Source organism: Conger conger, chromosome 4 (genome assembly GCF_963514075.1).
Source record: "Conger conger chromosome 4, fConCon1.1, whole genome shotgun sequence".
NCBI lineage: Eukaryota > Metazoa > Chordata > Actinopteri > Anguilliformes > Congridae > Conger > Conger conger.
Window position 1 is genome coordinate 10424598 of NC_083763.1, and position 21440 is coordinate 10446037.

Consider the following 21440-nt stretch of genomic DNA (forward strand, 5'->3'; position numbering starts at 1 on the left):
GCGCACCTGCTGGGAAATGTGTTCGTTGCCACCTCACGCGCATTTTGAGAGGGCGGTCGGCACGGTTCTTGTGTATTAGACTCCCGCTTCATTTCCTATTGGCCGTGTGTCCACATCTCATTCAACACCCCGACGTGTTGCCGCGTTTGCCATCTCGGTCCAAGGGCAACACTCCATTTGTTAACCTTGCTTCCCCTTTCGGTTACGTAAAAACGGGGCACCACACCAGTGAAAAATGTTTTTATTTCCACTCTTTACTTTACAGTGCTTAGCTGAACGATGTGCGGCTCAGATCAGATAGTGATAGCGTGCAACATCAGGGCGCCTTTGAAGGTGCGACTCTCGCAAATAAAGTCGAGAGGAGTCATTTAAGACAGCAGCCTTTGCAGCAATTACGTTCCTATTCAGGGTAAAAAACTCCATTTCATCTCAAAAACATTTTCGTCTATCGTCATGGCAATGAGACTGGGCTTTTAAAAAAAAGTGCGGACTAGAATCAAGATTCAGCCGCATGGGGCTTGTTTGCAATCAGTATCTAAGGGAAACAATTAGCCCACAGCACTGCTCCTTTACAGGCGAAGTGAGTAAAGGGGTATTAAAGTGGCTATCAAGCGCTGTTTTGTGTCTGACGGTAAACAAACGCGGGCATCATCTGGGTGGACTGTCAGGTTGCGAGTGATTCATTTTATCGGTGCCCTGCTCGGTCTGGTATGCCACAACACCCTCTGCACTTCATAATGCAGTCTACTTAGATCCTGGAGATACACACGGCAAACGCAGGACGCAGTCACGCTTCGGTGGTTTTAGCAAAATATTTGTCTGGCTCTGAACATTTGCGAATGAGGCAAATCCAATTTCGTAATAAAAAAAAAGCAGTAACGTTTCTATAAAGGGAAGGGTGATTAAGAAGGAATTTACCGACCACATCTGACTGTAAAATTGATTTTCTTTTCAGTCTAAAGACATTGTTATTGCTAGGCCAATTGCCAATCAAAGGTATATTCTTATTCGCAATAGAACATATACAGTATCCAAAATTACATACAGTATGTATACAATGCAATATCCAGTGCTAATTCAACTTAACAGAGGACATATGAGTCCAGTCAGGACCATATGTACTCCGCAAGGCTTGATTTAGCGCTGAACATTTTACTGTGTGGTTCTGCGGAAGAATCTAGAATACAGCTCACTTCTTGCCATCTGTCATTTAGTGACAGACTCTGATTTTGAGTCCGTGCTGGGTTCTTCACAAGCGAGTCATCTAAATGGGCCGTTGTGTGTATCCTGTTTTCCTTTTGTCTTGGGATGAAAAAAAAAAACTCTCCCATGAGCATATGCATGTCTGGTTTTCTAATCGGTAATGATAGAGTGGCTTTTGATGGGGAAGCACCCCTTCCCTAACCCAGAATGTCATTCCTTCTTTTTCAGGCCTGATGGAAATCCGATCTGTCAGTGTGGGGGTTGTGGCCATCAAGTCTGTCAACACCGGGCTGTACTTAGCCATGTCCAAAAAGGGCACGCTGTTTGGATCGGTAGGTACACCTCACCCCGTTATTCCTACAGGCTAACTGGGGGGTCAAGCTCAATTTCAGAGGGACAGGAGCCTTTTCAGGTCAATGATCACAGCAGTGTGAGGAATAATAAATGCACAAATAGACGCTGATTTGGTCACCGTAGAATGTTCTGTGTTACTGTCTTTCAAATGGAAACACAAGAAACATCCACCTATCAGGAAGTATGTTATTACTAACGATAAATAACGTCGATGATGATTGGTGGATACTCACTTCCAAGGGTTCCGCAGAGTAAGGTGACATCACATCTCAAAAAAAAAAAAAAAAACTTCTGATGACAACTATGTTTAGAACAGCATTTCCTGTGTATTTTGCTAGTTTCTGGATGTGATGCTCTGACTTATGGTAGAACCTATGCACTTGTAAATCGCTTTGGATTAAAAGCGTCTGCCAAATGACTAAAATGTAAATGTAAATGTAATCTCTCTTATCCCTGCTTCATTATCGCGGAGCAGAGTCTAACTTTTAGGGATGCCAAAAGTCAATGTTTATGGATCCTATAATTGGTAACTGCCCAAGGGGAATAATCCTAGCTAGACAGCCATGTTGTATGATAGTTATGGAACTGGGCCCCCTTGGTTAGGTTCTGCCACTGCCCACTGTATACCCGGCTAAGGCGTGTCACCTGGATTGCGTTTTTGTCTGAGGGTACAGCCTGTAAGAAAAGTAAGCTGTTTACATTCCTCTGGACAATCTGCACCTGTATCTGCTAAATGCCTAAATGTATGAATGAATGAATGGACGAATCAATTTATTTGACTTTAAAAAAATGAGATTTCATAACCTCCATCATAGGCTTATTTCCATCGAGGTCCTCATTGCGGTATATGGAGTGGCACGAAGTTAACCTCGCGCGAGTATCTCGGAGAACCCTGCCCTTCCCCCCGTCCCCTTCAGGTAAACACGAAGCGCAGGGAACAGGGGGAACGCGGGGGAACAAAGCAGCAGAAGAGGCTCTGGAAGAGGCCGTTGCGTGCCTTCGACCAGTTGTCGTGCACGGCGCTATTCCCCCGTGTATAACAAGCTCGCCCCTGGCCCGGTGTCTGGGTGTTTTACAACTCGGGGGGGGAAATCTGCCTGGCGATCAGTCTCGCGGCCGCGATAAGGCGAGTCACAGACGGTTACTTTTCCATGCTGCAGAGTAAACAAGACAATCTGGGGATGAGCCCAGCATCGGTGGGGGGGGGGGGGGGGAGAGAGAGAGAGAGAGGGCGCGCTGTTACGCCCCGCTCATGAATCGCGCCGTAATGAGCGCTAATCGCGGCGCTAGCGTTGCGCCGATGCTATCGCGTCGAGGGCCCCCCTCTGATCGCTCGCCGGGGGTCGAGGCTCTACCCTTCGCCCTGCCCCGGATTCCCCCGCCGGCTGCTCCCCCGTGTCTGATCTGGAGACGCAGCCGTCCGTGACCGGAGTGAAGAAGCGGGTCGTCTTGTTGACATTGCGGAAGATTAAGTGTCCGGTGGCTTCTCGCTTTGGGGACAAAAGGCAATGAGAGACAAATGGCCGCTAATGCTAATGCGGTTAATAAGTCGCAGCACGCGGCCATATGGACATGTGGGTTAAATTCAGAGTCCACATCTTTTCTTTTGGAGAACTATTACAGATGCAGAGATTTGCATCGCACTTTTCTTTTAGATAAAAAGTCTGATGCCGAGGCATTGATGTGCTGATAATATTTGATTGTTGTAGGCCGCTACACATCTTGCTTTGGCTCATCTGTTTATGAGGCGGGTCAATTCTGCACAGCAAAAAGAAACTCGGTCTTAACAATAAAAATCTTACTTTTCTTCTCTGAAGTACAAATTATCGGCTTGTTTTAAGTTACTTGTTTACTTGACAAGTTCAATTTTCTTACCCCATCAGCACAACTTGAAACAGTCAAAGTCAAAGCCCACTGGCAATATCTTTGTCTTACATAGCAAATAATTAATAAGACATAAGATTAGACATAAGATAGACATAAGATTTCAAATCCAAGTATTAGACTTATATGAAGTATTCGTTGAGATTTGCTTAGTTTTTAGTTTTTTTTTTGCAGTGTGTGCCCTTTGTTCTTTTCCGAGAGAGATCCAACAGTCCTCATCCTAACCCCTAACCCTATCTGCCGCCCCCCCCCCCTCCCCCCCCCCCCCCACTCTTGTCCGCAGGTGAAATACAACCCGAGCTGCAAGTTCAAGGAGCGCATCGAGGAGAACGGCTACAACACGTACGCCTCCCTGCGCTGGAAGCACGGCGGCCGGCAGATGTTCGTCTCGCTGAACGGGCGTGGGAAACCGCGCCGGGGCCACAAAGCACGCCGAAGGCACCCATCCACCCACTTCCTCCCCATGCTGCCCTCATAGTGTCTCCATGCTACTACTATTATTATTATTATTATTATTATTATTATTATTATTATTACAAACCCTCCTCCATACTTGTACAGTGTTGGGGATTATACACTACTTTGTTTGCAAGAGCTGTTGGGGGTGGGGGGGTGGGTTGGGGAAATATCCTTTAAGTTATTTTGATCTTCCTCCTTAGCTTAAGGTCCAAAAGAAAAGCTGCTAATGTTGTGTAAATACGGTACGTACGTCTTATCGCGGTCGTTGACGGCGAAGCTAAACGAGAAAGGTAACGATGCATACCTGCCCCTTCTGGCGATGCGAGACTCTGGGGACAGTGGGAGGTGGGAGGGGAGGGGGCTGTATCGAAGGGCACGAGCCTCTTTTAAAGGGAATGAATACTGTCCCTGTTATTATCTTTATTATTTTGTATTCTTCTGGAGACGATGCTTTCCTTTAAACGGCCTTGCGATCAACGGTTTTAGGGGAAGACTGACGATAAACTGTAGGCGTGGCCTGGACAAAAGGGGATTAAGGACGTTCGTCTGGGCAAACTAAGATGGCGTTAGTGAGATGGAGAGCGAGCAAAAGGAACACTAGGATTTTGCACAACACTTTAAGTACTCCTTTGTAAAAAAACAACAACAAAGGGCTTACTCCTCTAAGGAAGATGGGAAATCTGAACGGAAACTTACGGCCTACGCTGCCTCCAGGAACGGACCGCGTGCTTGGAGTTTGCCGATATAGCTATTTTGGATCATTAGACCAGAGACATTTGAATTTGTACTTTTTGTTGTGTGTGTGAAAACCTGGATCGATATTTCCTGCTCCTGGAGTTGCACCTGTTGGAGTTTTGGACACCTCTTCTCTTGGTTATGGACATATCAGGCATGCTGGACAAGCAGGTCACCTACCGAACTTTGCTGCAACTGAAACGGACACTTGGTGCTGTGGTCCCTGTCTATGCGAGAAAGCTCTAGTCTGTTTCTCGCATCCCATAGACTCCTAGACCGCAGGCTCAGAGGTCATTCTGTGTACCGGCTCCAAGGCTTTCCCTAGCATTAATTATGCCAGCTCAAGGGATCAAACACGCAACACAACTGGTCCTCCATTTTGAAGCACCCCGTGTACTAAGGGGTCTGTCTTCTGGCCCCTTTTCAACAGTCCCGAGGTTGTTTGTTTCAGTCAACAGTCGTCACTCTTTGTAACCGGTTATTTCATACCGTCTGTCTTACTGTGCTACTGTCCGTCTTACTTAACCCTTTCAAATGTGTGTTGCAAATAGAATGTTTAATATATTTAAATCTTTTTTTTTGTACTGGGCTGCATTTCATTTGCTGTCGCTGTCTCTAGTTTTTGTCTCACACAAGCTCACTCTCTTGACGTTACTTGCTAGCCTTTTGTGTAGTCCGGTAGTGGGCAGTATAGTATCTAAAAAATGTAATGCCTGTAGTGAGAGGTATGAATTCACAGTACAGCACATTACAGCATATAACTGTAACTGTTACTGGGGTAACTGTCAACCTACAAATAGGCCCTAACCGTTTGAAGAGTACAGTTTTTTTCAAATACCAGTAGTCATTCTTAAATCAGCATTACAATATTCAGTTAAGAATATTCCAATCACATATTTTGTGATCTCTCATTATGCTGATGTTTCCCATCGCCAATGATACCTTGTTTGTGGGTGCCTTGCTTTGATAATGCCCGGGGGTAATAAATAGGGATCAGACTTTATTGTCGCTACCTTTCACATAGCGAGCAGAGATGATTGCTATGATTAGGTGATTGGTGGAAACTTTCTGGATATTATTCCAAGTGGCCAAGGGGTGTATATATCTGAAAGGTATCTTCCAACATCAAACACACATCCAAAGTCCAATCGTTCATTGTTCCTCAACTGATCTTAAAACAACTTTTCTTCTATTTGAATGGATTTACATACAAAAGATATCTTTCTAAATGACACTGTCCCATGCATCTCGACAAGGTTTAAGAACTGGTCTGTAATTGTGAACAATGATAAGTGAAACATACTTTCATATACAGCAGTATCTGAGATTTATGTGTACTGTACATTAGTCACACATTAAATAAGCATTTCACCTACAGTGTGGTCTCCCACATATAAATACGCAAGTTGCCACTGTATCTATTGAATGATTAGTGCTACTCATAAGTCCAAGAGAAGGTAAATCAAACTGGTTTGTCGTAAGTTTGATACTACTGATTATCCACACAAGCTGGCTTGTACTGAAATATAATACAATGCTGTAAGCTCTCTGTGCATTTCCTCATCAGGCAAGAATCAGTATACAGTATAAAAGCACTGAAAAAAATGCAAAAATTATATGGTATTACAAGGGGTCATGTTACGGAGAGAATACAGTGCATTTTTTCTGTCTGCACAACTGCAACAATCACTGCACTTTCCACAGGAGTGTGGGATCAAATGTTTAATACCAGCCCCCCACCAATCACCAACACTGGTATTTTTTAAAAACAGATGATACGTGAGAAGAAACAGGATAGAATTAACAAGTGCATCAAACATAAAATTAATAATTAACATAATAATTAAGATTTAAATACTCATCCAGGAAGCACCTTACATTAAAGATACTTAAGTACAATACCATGGTCCTTCTGCCACTTAATATGAGCACTTAAAGCTCCCGGACTTTAAAGGAAAGTTACTGTGACACACCACATAGTTAAGAAACTCAGCTGAATTATCTTTGGATACACAGTACGTAGTGTCAGACATCTTTCATATCACCAAACAAACAAGTAATATAAAACTTCTTGTTAGTGTCCATGCATGCGTGTAAACTACTGATCTTCTCAAATTCGCTTAACTTTAAATATAAAGGCAGCACAGACACAAACACAGACACTAACAACAAGAAGAAAACAATACTTTTTTTTTTTATAGTGCATGTATTTCTACATTTATTGAACATTTATCCCGGGGCCTGGTGACGAACATGTGCACGCCTTTGCAGATAATACACAGGGGAGCTCACCTTCAGAGTCGATAATAATCTGAACATAATCCCGACAGAAACATAAATACATGTAATCCCAGGCATGCATATTCACAAGAGTATTATGTTTGACTTTAAGGACCTCCCCTGTCTTCTAAAGGAGAACTGCTTAGGTTCGTCAATGGGGCATCGCGAGCATTTGTTCAGGGAGCACATCAAATAATATGGGAGGCCATAGGCTTTTTTCACTGGGCAGAATGGAGAAGGAGATCTGAATGGGCTCTCTTTTGAGACTAAAAGCTAACCTTTCAGCCTGTCATAATGTGAAATTGCTTTGATGGGAAGCATGCCCAGTCCAAATAGCTTTGTTCAGTGCAGCCTTTCAGTCCAAAGGCCTGGCAGACAATAGGATGTGGTTAGAACACAAGGTTCTCCTGAGTCTCCAGTCCAAAATGGGGGCACAGTAATGCAAGGAGTTTCTTTTTTTTTTTTTCATTTACATCATTTAATGTTTACCTGGTGACATAAAACCCCAAAAAACCCCATAAAACCAAAAAACATGAAAAACAAAATGGTGACCTGAGACTCGGGGAACAGGTCTTTGGCTGGCCGAGACACCGTCTGCATCCACATTTCCCTGCGCATGCATTTAAATGGCGACAAGCAATTGTCCATGCAGTTGGTCACACAGGAAACGGCAAACGCCGCGGCCAGCGTCAACCAACCATCAATTTTTGCACTTGACATAAAGTCTGACCCTAAAATGCGGGGGGAAAAAAACAGAAAGAAAAGACACAATGATCAATCTTCATACAATCAAAGGAATAATCAAAGCTTTGTGTTTGTGAATAAAACGAAGTACAAAATGGGGGCATTTTTCAACTTCTCTTAAGAACGCGCACCAGATCTTTAAAGAGACGGGGACAGCAGAGAGCCCGTGAATTAATCCCATTTTCTGCCTGTTCTTTTCAATGGTGTGCCTGATCGTCAAAGGGACTTCAACCTTTCTGCTGCTCCAACAGCCTCGGAATTCACCCCCCCGCCCCCCGCCCCCGCCCCCCCCCCCCTTTTTTTTCTTGGCTTTAAGGTGAGTCTGCCTGTTTATGCCGAGCCGGGGCTCCCATTGAAAAGCGGTGACACAAAATGGAGGCCTGTAATTACCATTGTTCCTCTACTGTCCTGTCAGTTCACTCGCCAACGAGACAGGAGCCATCCGCTGGCAGCGCCCGGGCGGAGAGAAAAAAAAAGATCAAAGCGACGGCCTTTGATCAACGACAAACCCCGAAACGGCGTGGAAAATCAAGAAGGAATGCTTTTGGGAGAAAAAGGGAGAAAGTCGGAATGGATGGCTTTTTTTGATTTTTCTTTTTTTTTTTTTTTCTCTCGCAAGAGGGTCTTCCACCTCTTCACTTCAATGGCTTGTTAATGACACAATGCAGAAGGTGTCGCTCCCTAAATCCTGGGCGTGTCGACCCTGTGAGCCGCGGGAGATAAAGGTCCCTGCCTCTGGCCTGTTCTTCTCAGCGTGGCCTTTATGTTCGGTGTGAGACTGCGTGGTACTTAATGGTATAAGAGCTGACTGTTACTCTCTGAATTGGCAGCAGCAGCGGATCCTCTCCTGCATTAACGCAGTAGCAGAAAGAGGGCCTCGCCCAAAATCTGGACCCTCCTCAGCATTACAAATGCCCCATTACAGAGCCCTGTACTGACCAAGGTCCAAATGCTCCGGTCATGCAAGGTTCATATCCAATCGCAGAACCCTGGACTGAGCAAGATCCAAAAGTTCCAAGAACAGAACTTCACACTGACCAAGGTTTGAATGTTCCAATCACATAACCAGGTACTGACCAAGGTCTGAATGCTCCAAAACAGAACCCCATACTGACCAAGGTGCAATTGTTCCAATAACAGAACCCCATACTGGCCAGGGCTCAATCAACCAACTTTTAAATCATCTAGTTTCAGTGGAAAGGCTGCTAGAACTAGTTACAACCATTTTATTCACAAAGAAAAAAGATACTAGATTGAGTTCACCTTACTCAGCACCGATTGGCGTGTATTATAATTCAAGCCGCATGCACTTAAACATAATTTTCATTATTTTATTTTCTCAAGTTTACTTTGCTTAGCAACTTAATGCTTTAATACGATTCATTTATACGGCGAGAAACAAAGAAACAGCCCAGAAAACCTCTTTGGTTGAACAGGAAAAAGAAAAGCGAAATCTTAACGGGGCACAAGTCACGTCACTTCTGCAGCAGCGACCCAAAGCCCCCCGGGACCTTTGAAGCCATGTGTGGTCACCACACTGAGAAAGGGGGATGGGGGTTTGGGGGGAGAGGACATTTTAAACGGGCGAGAGAGGGGAGAAAAAAGAAAAAATAACCAATCATAAAACAGATCTGACGCATGTAGGGTAAAGTAGAAGGAGGGGGATGGGGGAGGGGGGGGGGATTGCAATTATAAAGCCCTTATTGAATAGCTATTACAGGCCCTGGGACTAATTGTGGTTGTTGTCTGTTTGGCTGTGGCCCGCAGGGTTCTGGAGTGGCCTGCTTGCTCTTCTTCAGTGGGGTTCCTCCAGACGGGAGGGGTCCTGAATGAGACGGGGACCACCGAAGATCAATGGCCAAGCTCTCTGGCTCTTTCACTGGTCCGCTCTAATCCCTCTCATTTGTCCGCCATTTGTTCAAGGCCATTCAGCGATCCCTGAATTTGGGATTAGCCCTTGTTTTGTTACAAAAACAGCCTGAGTTATTTCAATGAATAGGTTGAAGGGCAGACAGGAAAGGGTGGGGAGGGGGGGGGGGGGGGGGGAGGTGTGTGCGCATATGTGTGTGTGCGTGTTTGTGTGTGAGTCTGTGTGTGCGTATGTGTGTGTTTGTGTGTTAGTCTGTGTGTGTGCATATGTGTATGTGTGCGTGCTTGTGTGTGTGTGTGTGTGTGTGTGTGTGTGTGTGTGTGCATATGTGTATGTGTGCGTGCTTGTGTGTGAGTCTGTGTGTATGCATATGTGTATGTGTGCATGTTTGTGTGTGAGTCTGTGTGTGCGTATGTGTGTGTTTGTGTGTTTACGTGTGAGTCTGTGTGTGTGCATATGTGTATGTGTGCGTGTGTGTGTGTATTTGTCTGTGTGTGTGTGTGTGTGTGTGCATATATGTATTTGTCCGCATATGTGTATTTGTGTGTATTTGTGAATGCTTGTCTGTGTGGGTTTGTTTAAGTTAAGACTCAGGTTCTAAAGATATGTTGAATACAAAACGGTTTCACGTCACGTGATGGGATGACCACCAATCAAGAGTTATGAAAGCACCACAATCCTTCTCGGGGCCTGTCCTTTCGATTGGTGCCTCAATAGATTCTGGTAGTCATGTCTTACTGTAGATGCACTGTGGAAAATATTTACCCTACCACAATGTCTGAGTGACCCCTCAATTTAATGCATTTGGACTAGACCTGACTTCGCCAACTTTCCGATCATGTGCCTGCCTCCAGCCTATGTCTAAATTGTTCCAGGGTCTGCCATATCCATCACTTTTCCTGCCAGCTGTTTGATTCCACAATAATAATAATAATAATAACAATAATAATAAAAGAAACAATAACACAAACCAAGGTCCTTCAGGCCTCGTGAAACATAACAGTGCTTTATTGGTGAGTTAGAGTCGGCGTAAAGAACTTCGCTTGTTCCTGCGGTGTTTTTTCAACATTTTTATTCTGTTTTATTTTTGTCTCGCCGTCTGGTGGAATCCTCTCGGGATCCTGGCCGCAGCAGGCCGGGTCCGTCAGAATCGGCCTCCTCATCGCACGGGGGGTTAGCCTCCTCATCACAGGGGGGGTTAGCCTCCTCATTGCACGGGGGGTTAGCCTCCTCATCACAGGGGGGGTTAGCCTCCTCATCGCACGGGGGGTTAGCCTCCTCATCACAGGGGGGGTTAGCCTCCTCATCGGGGGGGGGGGTTAGCCTCCTCATCACAGGGGGGGTTAGCCTCCTCATCGCACGGGGGGTTAGCCTCCTCATCACAGGGGGGGTTAGCCTCCTCATCGGGGGGGGGGGTTAGCCTCCTCATCACAGGGGGGGTTAGCCTCCTCATCGGGGGGGGGTTAGCCTCCTCATCGTGGGGGGGGTTAGCCTCCTCATCGGGGGGGGGTTAGCCTCCTCATCGGGGGGGGGGTTAGCCTCCTCATCGTGGGGGGGGGTTAGCCTCCTCATCATGGGGGGGGGTTAGCCTCCTCATCGGGGGGTGGTTAGCCTCCTCATCACGGGGGGGGGGGTTAGCCTCCTCATCACGGGGGGGGGGTTAGCCTCCTCATCACGGGGGGGGGGTTAGCCTCCTCATCGGGGGGGGGGTTAGCCTCCTCATCGTGGGGGGGGGTTAGCCTCCTCATCATGGGGGGGGGTTAGCCTCCTCATCGGGGGGTGGTTAGCCTCCTCATCACGGGGGGGGGGGTTAGCCTCCTCATCACGGGGGGGGGTTAGCCTCCTCATCATGGGGGGGGTTAGCCTCCTCATCATGGGGGGGGTTAGCCTCCTCATCACGGGGGGGGGGTTAGCCTCCTCATCCGGGGGGGGGGGTTAGCCTCCTCATCGTGGGGGGGGTTAGCCTCCTCATCGGGGGGTGGTTAGCCTCCTCATCACGGGGGGGGGTTAGCCTCCTCATCGTGGGGGGGGGGGTTAGCCTCCTCATCGTGGGGGGGGTTAGCCTCCTCATCATGGGGGGGGTTAGCCTCCTCATCGCGGGGGGCGAGAGCGGGGATGGGGCGAGAGGGGGGATGGGGTGGGGGCGAGAGGGGGGGTGGGGCGGGGGCGAGAGGGGGGGTGGGGCAGGGGCGAGAGGGGGGGTGGGGTGGGGGCGAGAGGGGGGATGGGGTGGGGGCGAGAGGGGGGGTGGGGCGGGGGCGAGAGGGGGGGTGGGGCAGGGGCGAGAGGGGGGGTGGGGTGGGGGCGAGAGGGGGGATGGGGCGGGCGTGAGGGCGAGAGGGGGGGTGGGGCGGGGGCGAGAGGGGGGGTGGGGCAGGGGCGGGCGCGTCAGGGTCCAGCCGTGCGGCCGTGGCGGTATGTCACGGTAGCGGGCCCCGCCGGGACGCTCTGTCTCGCTGCGGCATTCCCAGGATGCCAGGGACTGAGACAGAGTCAGCGGTACAGGGCGGGGGGTGGAGGAGAGGGGGGGAGTCGGCGGGGAGATTTGGGGGGTGGGAGGGAGGTCATTCTCTGCCAGATAGTTTTGGCCAGCTGAAGCAGGCCAGACTTTGGACGACTCCCAGTCAACATCACAAGGTTGTCTTTGGCTGGAGGTTGGTTGGAAAAGGGGAAAGTCCGAGCACGGGGTTCACGCAAAGCGCAAAACAGCCCCGCCCCTCCACCCCTGCCCCTCCACTCCTGCCCCTCCTGCCCCGCCCCTCCACCCCTGCCCCTCCACTCCTGCCCCTCCAGCCCTGCCCCTCCACTCCTGCCCCTCCAGCCCTGCCCCTCCACTCCTGCCCCTCCAGCCCCGCCCCTCCACCCTTGCCCCTCCACCCCTGCCCCTCCACTCCTGCCCCTCCACTCCTGCCCCTCCACTCCTGCCCTTCCACTCCTGCCCCTCCACCCCTGCCCCTCCACTCCTGCCCCTCCAGCCCTGCCCCTCCACTCCTGCCCCTCCACCCCTGCCCCTCCACTCCTGCCCCGCCAGCCCTGGGGTGTGCGTACCAATTCTCCCCCCGTGACGATGGGCCGGGCCGTCTCTGTCTCTTCTCACCTCGGCCGTGTTTTCCTAACGCTTAAGCTAGCGCTAACGCTACATCCGCTCGAGCCGCCGCCTCTGTTCAAAGGCGAGCAGGCGAGCCGTACTTTTCCAAGCCGTCCATAACGTCCAAAAAAAGCGACCCGCTCAGAGTTGATCTTTCCTCTTTAAAAGCCTGAAGCCTGATTTATACTTATTCACACGACTGTTTTGAAAAGCGTTGTGCGACAAAAATGAGTGTTGCGCAACGTTTAGCATTTATACTTCCGCAAAGACCTGCGGGGAGGGGCCTTTTGTCTCTACGGTAACGAGACGCCAAACTGCTGGTGTTTTCATTTGTAAAACAAGGGTGTAACTTGCACATGACAATAAATTTTAGTGTTCCATCTGGCTGTCCAGTCACCATTACAGGCAAAGTATGACATAACCAAATTCTAGGGGTACGCAGCACTTCTCTCAGTTGAAAATACGCTATTTTTAGTCATACAACACTTGCCGAAAGGCTTCGTGCGACAAAGTATAAATCAGGCTTTACTTGCCTTGACTTGCCGGCAGAAATAACACATAACAGTGGCAAAGTGTGAAACCTGCCCGCATCATTAGGGTTTATTGCCCATGTTAAGGATCTGCAACCCATGGGGTGTCAGTTTGCTTTGCTCAGGTTTATTAACTGCCCTTCGCACTATGGATGGCCAAACAAAGCCGGACTGGTGTCTGGAATCCACATAGGACATCTGCAGAAGCTCAATTTTTCCTTTTAGATCTAATTCCGGGGACGAGAAATGAACCAGAATTGTGAAACCGCTTTCTGCTCTCTCTGGAAAAATCGAGCTGGAGACAGACAGAAAATGCAATGACATTTGTACAAAGAAGTGGAGCTTTTCTTGCCCACAGACCACTTTGAGTCTAGACAAGTCAGACAAGGGAGTTTGCAGCTCTCTGGGACAGAAGAATGAATCACCTTCCTTCCTGGTCTCCACCTCTTAAAACCCATACTCTCTTTGCCAGATTTCACCTCTCTGCCCACAGTGTGATGGGAAACACTACACAACTTGATGCCATGAATTGGCTTGGACAAAAAAAAAATTATATTAAAATAAGCCCTGGTCCTTATCTTTGTTGTACAGTTAGCAGTTGAAATTGTACTTCCCTCTAGGCTCTTTCAGCGCACTTATCCCTGGTTAGGGGTATGCACTTTGTTGTACGTCGCTCTGGATAAGAGCGTCTGCCAAATGCCATTAATGTAATGTAATGTAATGTAATGTCGCTGTTAACTAACTACTACTGAGAAGTTAATCTGCGCAGCTCTGTTAATGTATTTGTCCATCATTAATTCATGTTAACAGCTACTTAGTTCTTGCCAGTTCATGTTCATATTGGAGGTCAGTTCATGTATCTGTTATTGGTTAACTAATTATAAGTTCATTCTATGGTTTGCTAATGTACAAATATTCATGTACAAATATGTTACTTACTAAGTTAGTTGTTAACAAATGCATTATGATAACTACGGAAATGTTAATTTCTTGCTTAAGTAAGGTATGTGTCCATCATTAATTCATGTTAACAACTCCATTAGTTGTTGCCAAATCATATTGGAATGAAAAAGTGAGTTAATGTATTTGTAAATGATTAACTACTCATAAGTTTGTCCTATGGTTTGATAATGTATAAATATCATGAAACAAATATGTTAATTGGTAAGTTAGTTGTTAACCAATGCATTAACTAATGATTCATGTATTTGTCCTTCAATAATTAATGTTAACATCTACATTAGTCAATGCTAATTCACAAACCTTATTGTAAAATGTAACCATGTGATATTGCTCCCAATAACATATTGTCAATCATACGGTTGGACGTTCTTCTCCTTATGCAAATATATATTCTCCAAATATTTTTGTAAAAAATTGGTGCTAGACAAAATGGAACAGTGGCAGCAATGCACTGTCCTAGTCTTCTAGTTTCTAGTAACTTTACTATGTATAAACTTGTCATCTAAAAATTCCACGTTCATGTAAAGTGATGGGCTAGTGGCCTATATCTGAGTTAGCCTGACTGCAATTGGTGAAACTCTCCCAGGCACCCATATAATGTGTTCTGTACAGGTGCATTGTGGGAAAGAGCTGAATAAAGCGTGCATTACATCGCCAGCCAGCCTCCGTCTCCCTTCCCAGAACCCCCCACCCAGAGCAGGGCTGCCACTGCCAGAACTGGAGCACAGAAAAGCCTCCTCGCCGCGTCAATAGACAAACCAATTATAGTATTAGTGGGCTTTTCGTCTGGGAGATGGAGGGATGTGGGGAGGATGGCGGGGGTCTCGCAGAAGAACAGAGGACACCGCAAGGGGCCGGCGAGGTCTTCCATCCACCGCTGATACGGCCTCTCAACACTTCTGCCCGGCAACACAACCACTCCCGAGGCCTTCCCACCCAACCGCTAAATTGGCCACACAGCCACTCGCCCAGCCTTCCCACTCAACTGCTACACTGGCCACACATACGGCAACACATTGCATCTTTTACACAAATTGCCATTACCGAATGCAGTTCATTAATTCATTCATTCATTCATTCTCCTAACCCGCTTATCCTGAACAGGGTCGCAAGGGGGCTGGAGCCTATCCCAGCATACATTGGGCGAAAGACAGGAATACACCCTGGACTGGTCGCCAGTCCATCGCAGGGCATGCATCATTCGCTCACACACTCATACCTATGGGCAATTTAGACTCTCCTGACCTGCATGTCTTCGGACTGTGGGAGGAAGCCGGAGAACCCGGAGGAAACCCACGCAGACACGGGGAGAACATGCAAACTCCACACAGAGAGGCTCTGGCCGACCGGGTTTCGAGCCCAGGACCTCGTTGCTGTGAGGCGGCAGTGCTACCCACTGCACCATCCGTGCCGCCTAATGCAGTTGTGAATTGTCAATTAATGATACAAATACATTAATTGAGTGTTGAATTTAAAATAGGTTTTCATTAGTTAATGTGTTTATTAACTACTAATTAAAGTATTAGTTACATAAATACATACAGTATTTGTACATTAGTAAACCATAGGATGAACTTACAATTAGTTAACCATGATCAAATACCTAAACTGTCTTTTTTTTCTTTACTATTCTTTATTACATTCACTTATATAGTTGTTAACATGAATTAAAGACATACAAATACATTAACAAAGCTGTATAGATTCACTTTTCAGTAGTTTGTATACAAGCAAAAACTAGCAAACTGTTTTCTTGCGTGTATATTATCATTCTATGTCAAAAAATACTGAAAAAAGAAGATTTAAAATTTCCAACAATAATGGAAAAATAATGGATTCATGAGACTGCTCAATTATGTAGATATGAACTAATATGCAAGGGAAGGTGTAATGATTATTACTGATTCAAAACAAATACTTCATTCTCACTCTTCATTTTTGTGTTATGTTGATATTACATTTATTGCACATTATGCAGAAAATATAAATTGTTGCAAGATATTTAATTAATCACCAAACGGTGGTTAAAAATACAGGGTTTCCATAATGTCTGCCTGTACTGTATATATAGTACACTGTAGCAATAAACAATGAACATTTATGAATGGAATCAGAAGTGTTTTGCCCATATAATAGAGTGACATTGTAATGGCTTTCAATACGATGCCAGAAACACTGTGGCATATGATTTTACACATTTTGGCGAGCCACACCGTTGACATGGAGGGTTTAGGGCGAGGTGCCTCTGAAGCTCGCTGCAGTGAGGGATATTACAATGTCTCCTGAGGGATGTTCGCTGAAGTGTAAGGGCATTGCTGAATAAATTACATGAGTAATCAATCAGTATTGAGCTAATGTTGCTCTTTTCACAAAGGCATTTTCTCAGGGCTTTTCAGTCAGCGCTGCAGAGGAATGGAGGAATGTCGCTGCCCGTGAAATGGAAGATAAATAATTAATCGTTTAAAGAAGAGCTGCAATGATACACAGAGTAAGCGTATTTTTCTTAAAAATCCCGCGTCTGAGTACTGTTCCTGCGTCTCTATCCTGTTTACCAACACATTTTAATCTTAATTTTAATTGACTTTAGGAGTTTTCCACCGGTCATAGTTCCACAGAGCCAGGGCCCTATCCTTCACTCTAACGCACACTAGGGCACCAGTGTGGCATTTAGAAGTTTAGAAGCTTCAATTCACAGGTGGGGCAATATACTTGTCCCCTAAAGAACAGCACTTTACCTAATCAGCAATTACGTATGAATGGATTGCATGCGAAAAACAATTGAAGCTGTCAAAGTTGCTCTCGATAATGTCACCGGCTAAATGGTTAAAATGAAAGAACATGATTGGTTTCATGCGGGACGATTGCAGACCATGTGCGCCACCTGGTGTCCGTTGAGCTAATAAATAAATGATGTAATCAGAGCGTAGTCAGCAGAATGGATTTGAATATGATAGAATGTATATGTGATAGAATTAAATATTTATTAAACCGGGGCAGCCACATTGAGATTGACATCTCTTTTGTAAGCAACCCTTGGAGCCTGCATGTCCTGAGGACATGGAAGAGACCCACAAGAACACTGGGGGGGGAACATGCAAACTCCACACAGAGAGGATGGGACCAGGCGTAACCGTCGATCAGCACAGCCACATTTCATTTAAGATTTAAGGTTCAGGACACGGGCGGAGGGAGGGGTTTAATTGAACAAACAGGAGGGTGCTCTATTTTTACCCTGTGCAACTGATCCTCAATCTTTACCTGGTATTTAACCTGCATTGATGTTCACCACAGCATCAGTAACATGTATGTATGTGCCAGGGAGAACAGTTGCAAGTGGGGCAACAGAGAGAGAGAGGGGTAAAAACCCTGGGGCAGTTTTTAGGTTAAGGGCCTGGCTCAAGGGCCTACACATTTGGCTTTAATCTTCACCATTGCATATTCTACAGCAAACCACAAGCCACTGGTATAACAGTCACTGCAGCTACAGACCACGGCCAAATGAATACATACACCGTGTCATGAAGTTTCAGCTGAGCTGACTGCAGTATGCCAAAATCATCTTCTGATATGAACTTGTGATCAGATATGTCGATTCATATCCTTCATATTTTCATTTTGTCCGCCGCTTAAATTATGGACTCAAGTTCTTGCAAACTCACAGGAGAATGTTTCCCTGGCCTAGATGCCTGAGGCCATTTTTTTACAAATATACACATGCCACTTCATTCACTTCATATTTATCAGACTTAAAATATTTTAAGACCATAATAAACCACAACATATACCATCATAAATATAGGTTTACATTATTATAATCATTAAATGACAATACTTTACCAGACCAAGAGCTGGAAAAATTTGCCTGTGCCAATTCTGGTCTGTTTGATGTATTACTTAATTCCGCTTCAAATAACTCACATTCCCCCTCTGCTGGACATGTTGTATGATTGTTTTTCATGAAGTAAGAAGTATACGAGTGGGGACCAACCCTGTATCTACCTGTAGATCTGCCATCCTTGGTTTTCACACCAACCCTAACAAAGCACACATTCCTAAGAGCAAGACATTTGCATTGAGATGCTAATTACTAGGGTCAGGTGTGTCAAATTATGGTTGAAATGAAAACCTACAGGATGGTAGATCTCCAGGACCATGGTTGAATTTAAAACCTACAGGACGGCAGATCTCCAGGACCAGGGTTGAAATGAAAACCTACAGGATGGTAGATCTCCAGGACCATGGTTGAAATGAAAACCTACAGGATGGTAGATCTCCAGGACCATGGTTGAATTTAAAACCTACAGGATGGCAGATCTCCAGGACCAGAGTTGAAATGAAAACCTACAGGATGGTAGATCTCCAGGACCAGGGTTGAAATGAAAACCTACAGGATGGTAGATCTCCAGGAACAGGGTTGAAATGAAAACCTACAGGATGGTAGATCTCCAGGACCATGGTTGAAATGAAAACCTACAGGATGGTAGATCTCCAGGACCAGGATTGAAATGAAAACCTACAGGATGGTAGATCTCCAGGAACAGGGTTGGTGACCCCTGAAGCACACAGAAGCATTATTATTCAGGTAATGCAACTTAGCATCTTCACCCGTAGGAAAAATTATAAATAAAAAATGCAGCTGGGCAACTCCACGGTAACTGACTACAACTACTGGATATCAGGGCGACAAAGCCCAATATAGACACATAAGAGACTGACATATGCTTTTATAATCCTCAGGTGTCAATAGCTCTCATCAGTCTCTATTATGTAGCTGTATTGGGATTTACCACCCAAATATCCAGCAGTTGTAACGTCAGTTACCCTGAAAATGCCCAGATAGATCAAATGTGACACGTAGAGTCCCAATCTTCAATTGCTTGGATATTGAATTGGTCGAATTATGGTTTTGGTTTCATTTACTTCATGCCCCAGGTTGTAATAGGGACCCAGAACATGGGTAGTCATCACGTAGATTCTGTTTCGTAGGGAAGTTCAGAGTTCCACCTCCTCTTCCTGTGTGAGACCACGAGCCTCCAGCTTCCTCAGGCAGCGCAGGGAGGTGCTCATCATCACAAAAAGTTCATCACTGTAAAAAGTATCACGCAGTTGTAATCCCGCTCATTTCTTCCACACTTAGCATCAGCAGGACCAGCTCTCCCAGACACCATGGCTGCTGTGCCTCTGTTCCTGCTCACGACTCTCCTGCCCCTGCTGGTGCTCACCGGTAAGACCGCTCTCTCTCTCTCTCACTCGCTCTCTCTCTCTCTCTCTCTCTCTCTCTCACTCTCTGTGCGGAATGTATCATTTTGATGTATAAGTTTTAACTTGTAAATGTATAAACATGCTCATGCTCATTGGCTGAACCTTCCTTCTGTCCCAGCCCAACAGGACTCTAACATTGTGAATGGCCGGGAGGCTAAGCCACACTCCAGACCTTACATGGTCTCTGTGCAACAAAATAAAAGGCACATCTGTGGTGGTTTCCTGGTGTCCGACTCCTTCGTAATGACTGCAGCACATTGCCTGACATGGTAAGACCTCCCGTTGAGCTGGGTTATTATTATCAACAGTGTAAATACAAGTGTACGAATGTCAAAAGGTGAAAAAGGTTACTTGATGCTGTGGCAATGAAACATTTGGATAGATGGATGAAGTACACATAAGGTGAAGTTAACACCCAGCTGTTTCTTTTGCAAAGGGGACAGACCTTGACAGTTCTGCTCGGTGCCCATGACATTTCTGAGAGTCAAAAGTCAAACAGGGGTGAAGTGAAGTTTTACCACATCCACCCTGGGTTTGAAGCTGATGCACTGGAGAATGACATCATGCTGTTGCAGGTATGGAGAATACAAGTCAGTCTGAGTCAGTGAAGCCCACCATAAGCACACACTAGGTCATACGGTTCATTATGATGTGTGACCTGCAGAGTAGGTGGCCAGACAACTAGCCTCATCTTGAGTGTTGCGAAGGGCTTATGTTGGCCAGGGTGTCTATGATTCACTTTCTCCCATAGAGTAGCGCTATTTATCACTGAGATATGCAGATCACAGGTAATGTCACAGAGTGTGTATGGTGCATTGCAAGGGCGCCATTACATTTGCTCCCCTAAAATGGGGGGACTCAATACAAAACCAGAGCCAAAACAAAAATTGTGCATCGTATGCACTGTAGGTGAGATTTGAGATAACATGAGCACATCTTGGGCCCAATAGTGGACAAGACAACGGAAAACAGTCCAAGTTTTTAGGCAAAAACTCATCTGCTTTCGGCTTGATCTGGATTAATGTGAGCAGCTCCATTTTCTGTAGAACTGTGAGCAGTGCTGTGTCAGGGCTCTCATGACTGATTTATCTGTGTCTGGAACTGCAGCTCAAGACTGCAGTTAAGAAGACCAAAGAAGTGCAGTGGATCCCCCTCCCTAAGAAAGATGAAGATGTCAAGCCTGAAACAGTCTGCAGCGTGGCAGGATGGGGGGCCAACAAAACCAATGGGGACGTAAGCCCACGCCTTCTGGAAGTCGATGTCATTGTCACAGACCGAAAGATGTGCAGAACAAAATGGGGGAAGAAATCAATCACACCCAGGATGATGTGTGCAGGGGGAAGCGTTGGCAACAGAGGCTTCTGTCAGGTATGTGGAAAAAACTGTCTGTTTTTCATTCAGTACAGAAGCAATTATATTTTGATATATGCATCAGCAACAAATTGTTTTTTTAATTGCAGGGGGATTCTGGAGGTCCTCTGGTGTGTAAGGGCACAGCGGAGGGAATTGTGTCCTTCAATGAATACAGAAACTGCAATGAACCTACAAAACCGAATGTTTACACTCAAATATCCAAATACCTGTCCTGGGTCAAATGTATCATAAGCAGTGTAAAGTGAACCACAGATAAAATGCGAAGCCATTGTTTAAATACTGCAACTAAAGTGCATCATGAACAATATATGAACCATGCATTTGATTTTGTCTCGATGTGTGTTTGGGGGAGATGGAAGTGGTGGTGGGAGGGGGGGGAGACTGAGGAGAGTGATTTCTATACCTATACCATTATTACTAATCTGCCTGTAGTGGAAAAAAAAGTGGTTTGCCGACTCAAGTCACACCACAGCTGATGACCGATGGGGGTCTGCAGATAGAAATAATGATTAACACTTTCAGCTGCAGAGGTGAGAGAGAGGGAGAGAGAGAGAGAGGGAGAGAGAGAGAGAGAGAGAGCAGAGCCTGCTGTGGATGACACAACGTGCCACACACCTCCACCATCAGAATACAAATTGAATTGGAGTAGAGAACTAAAAGAATATGGACTAATATATCCACAATATTAACTGAA

The 21440-nt window shown here is 46.0% G+C and overlaps 2 protein-coding genes across 2 annotated transcripts in view; both read left to right on the plus strand.

The window, feature by feature from the left end:
- The window catches only part of fgf22 (fibroblast growth factor 22), a 28519-nt gene extending 24600 nt beyond the window's left edge, over positions 1-3919 (plus strand). The window contains exons 2-3 of the mRNA XM_061237817.1: positions 1432-1535; positions 3725-3919. Coding sequence (XP_061093801.1) covers positions 1432-1535; positions 3725-3919 — 299 coding nt within the window. The remainder of the gene's footprint in view (positions 1-1431; positions 1536-3724) is intronic.
- A 15249-nt stretch (positions 3920-19168) lies between these two features.
- On the plus strand, positions 19169-21055 carry LOC133127526 (mast cell protease 1A-like). Its single transcript, XM_061240493.1, has 5 exons — positions 19169-19334; positions 19491-19641; positions 19809-19947; positions 20480-20740; positions 20833-21055. Exons 1-5 carry the CDS (start codon positions 19277-19279, stop codon positions 20989-20991), a joined length of 768 nt encoding a protein of 255 aa, XP_061096477.1. The 5' UTR covers positions 19169-19276; the 3' UTR covers positions 20992-21055.
- The last annotated feature ends 385 nt before the right edge of the window (positions 21056-21440 follow it).

Coding starts and splice junctions, on each gene's coding strand:
- LOC133127526 (XM_061240493.1), top strand. CDS start 19,277: ATGGCTGCTGTGCCTCTGTTCCTGCTCACGACTCTCCTGCCCCTGCTG. Junction 19,335..19,490: donor GCCCCTGCTGGTGCTCACCG/GTAAGACCGCTC, acceptor CTTCTGTCCCAG/CCCAACAGGACTCTAACATT. Junction 20,741..20,832: donor GCAACAGAGGCTTCTGTCAG/GTATGTGGAAAA, acceptor TTTTAATTGCAG/GGGGATTCTGGAGGTCCTCT.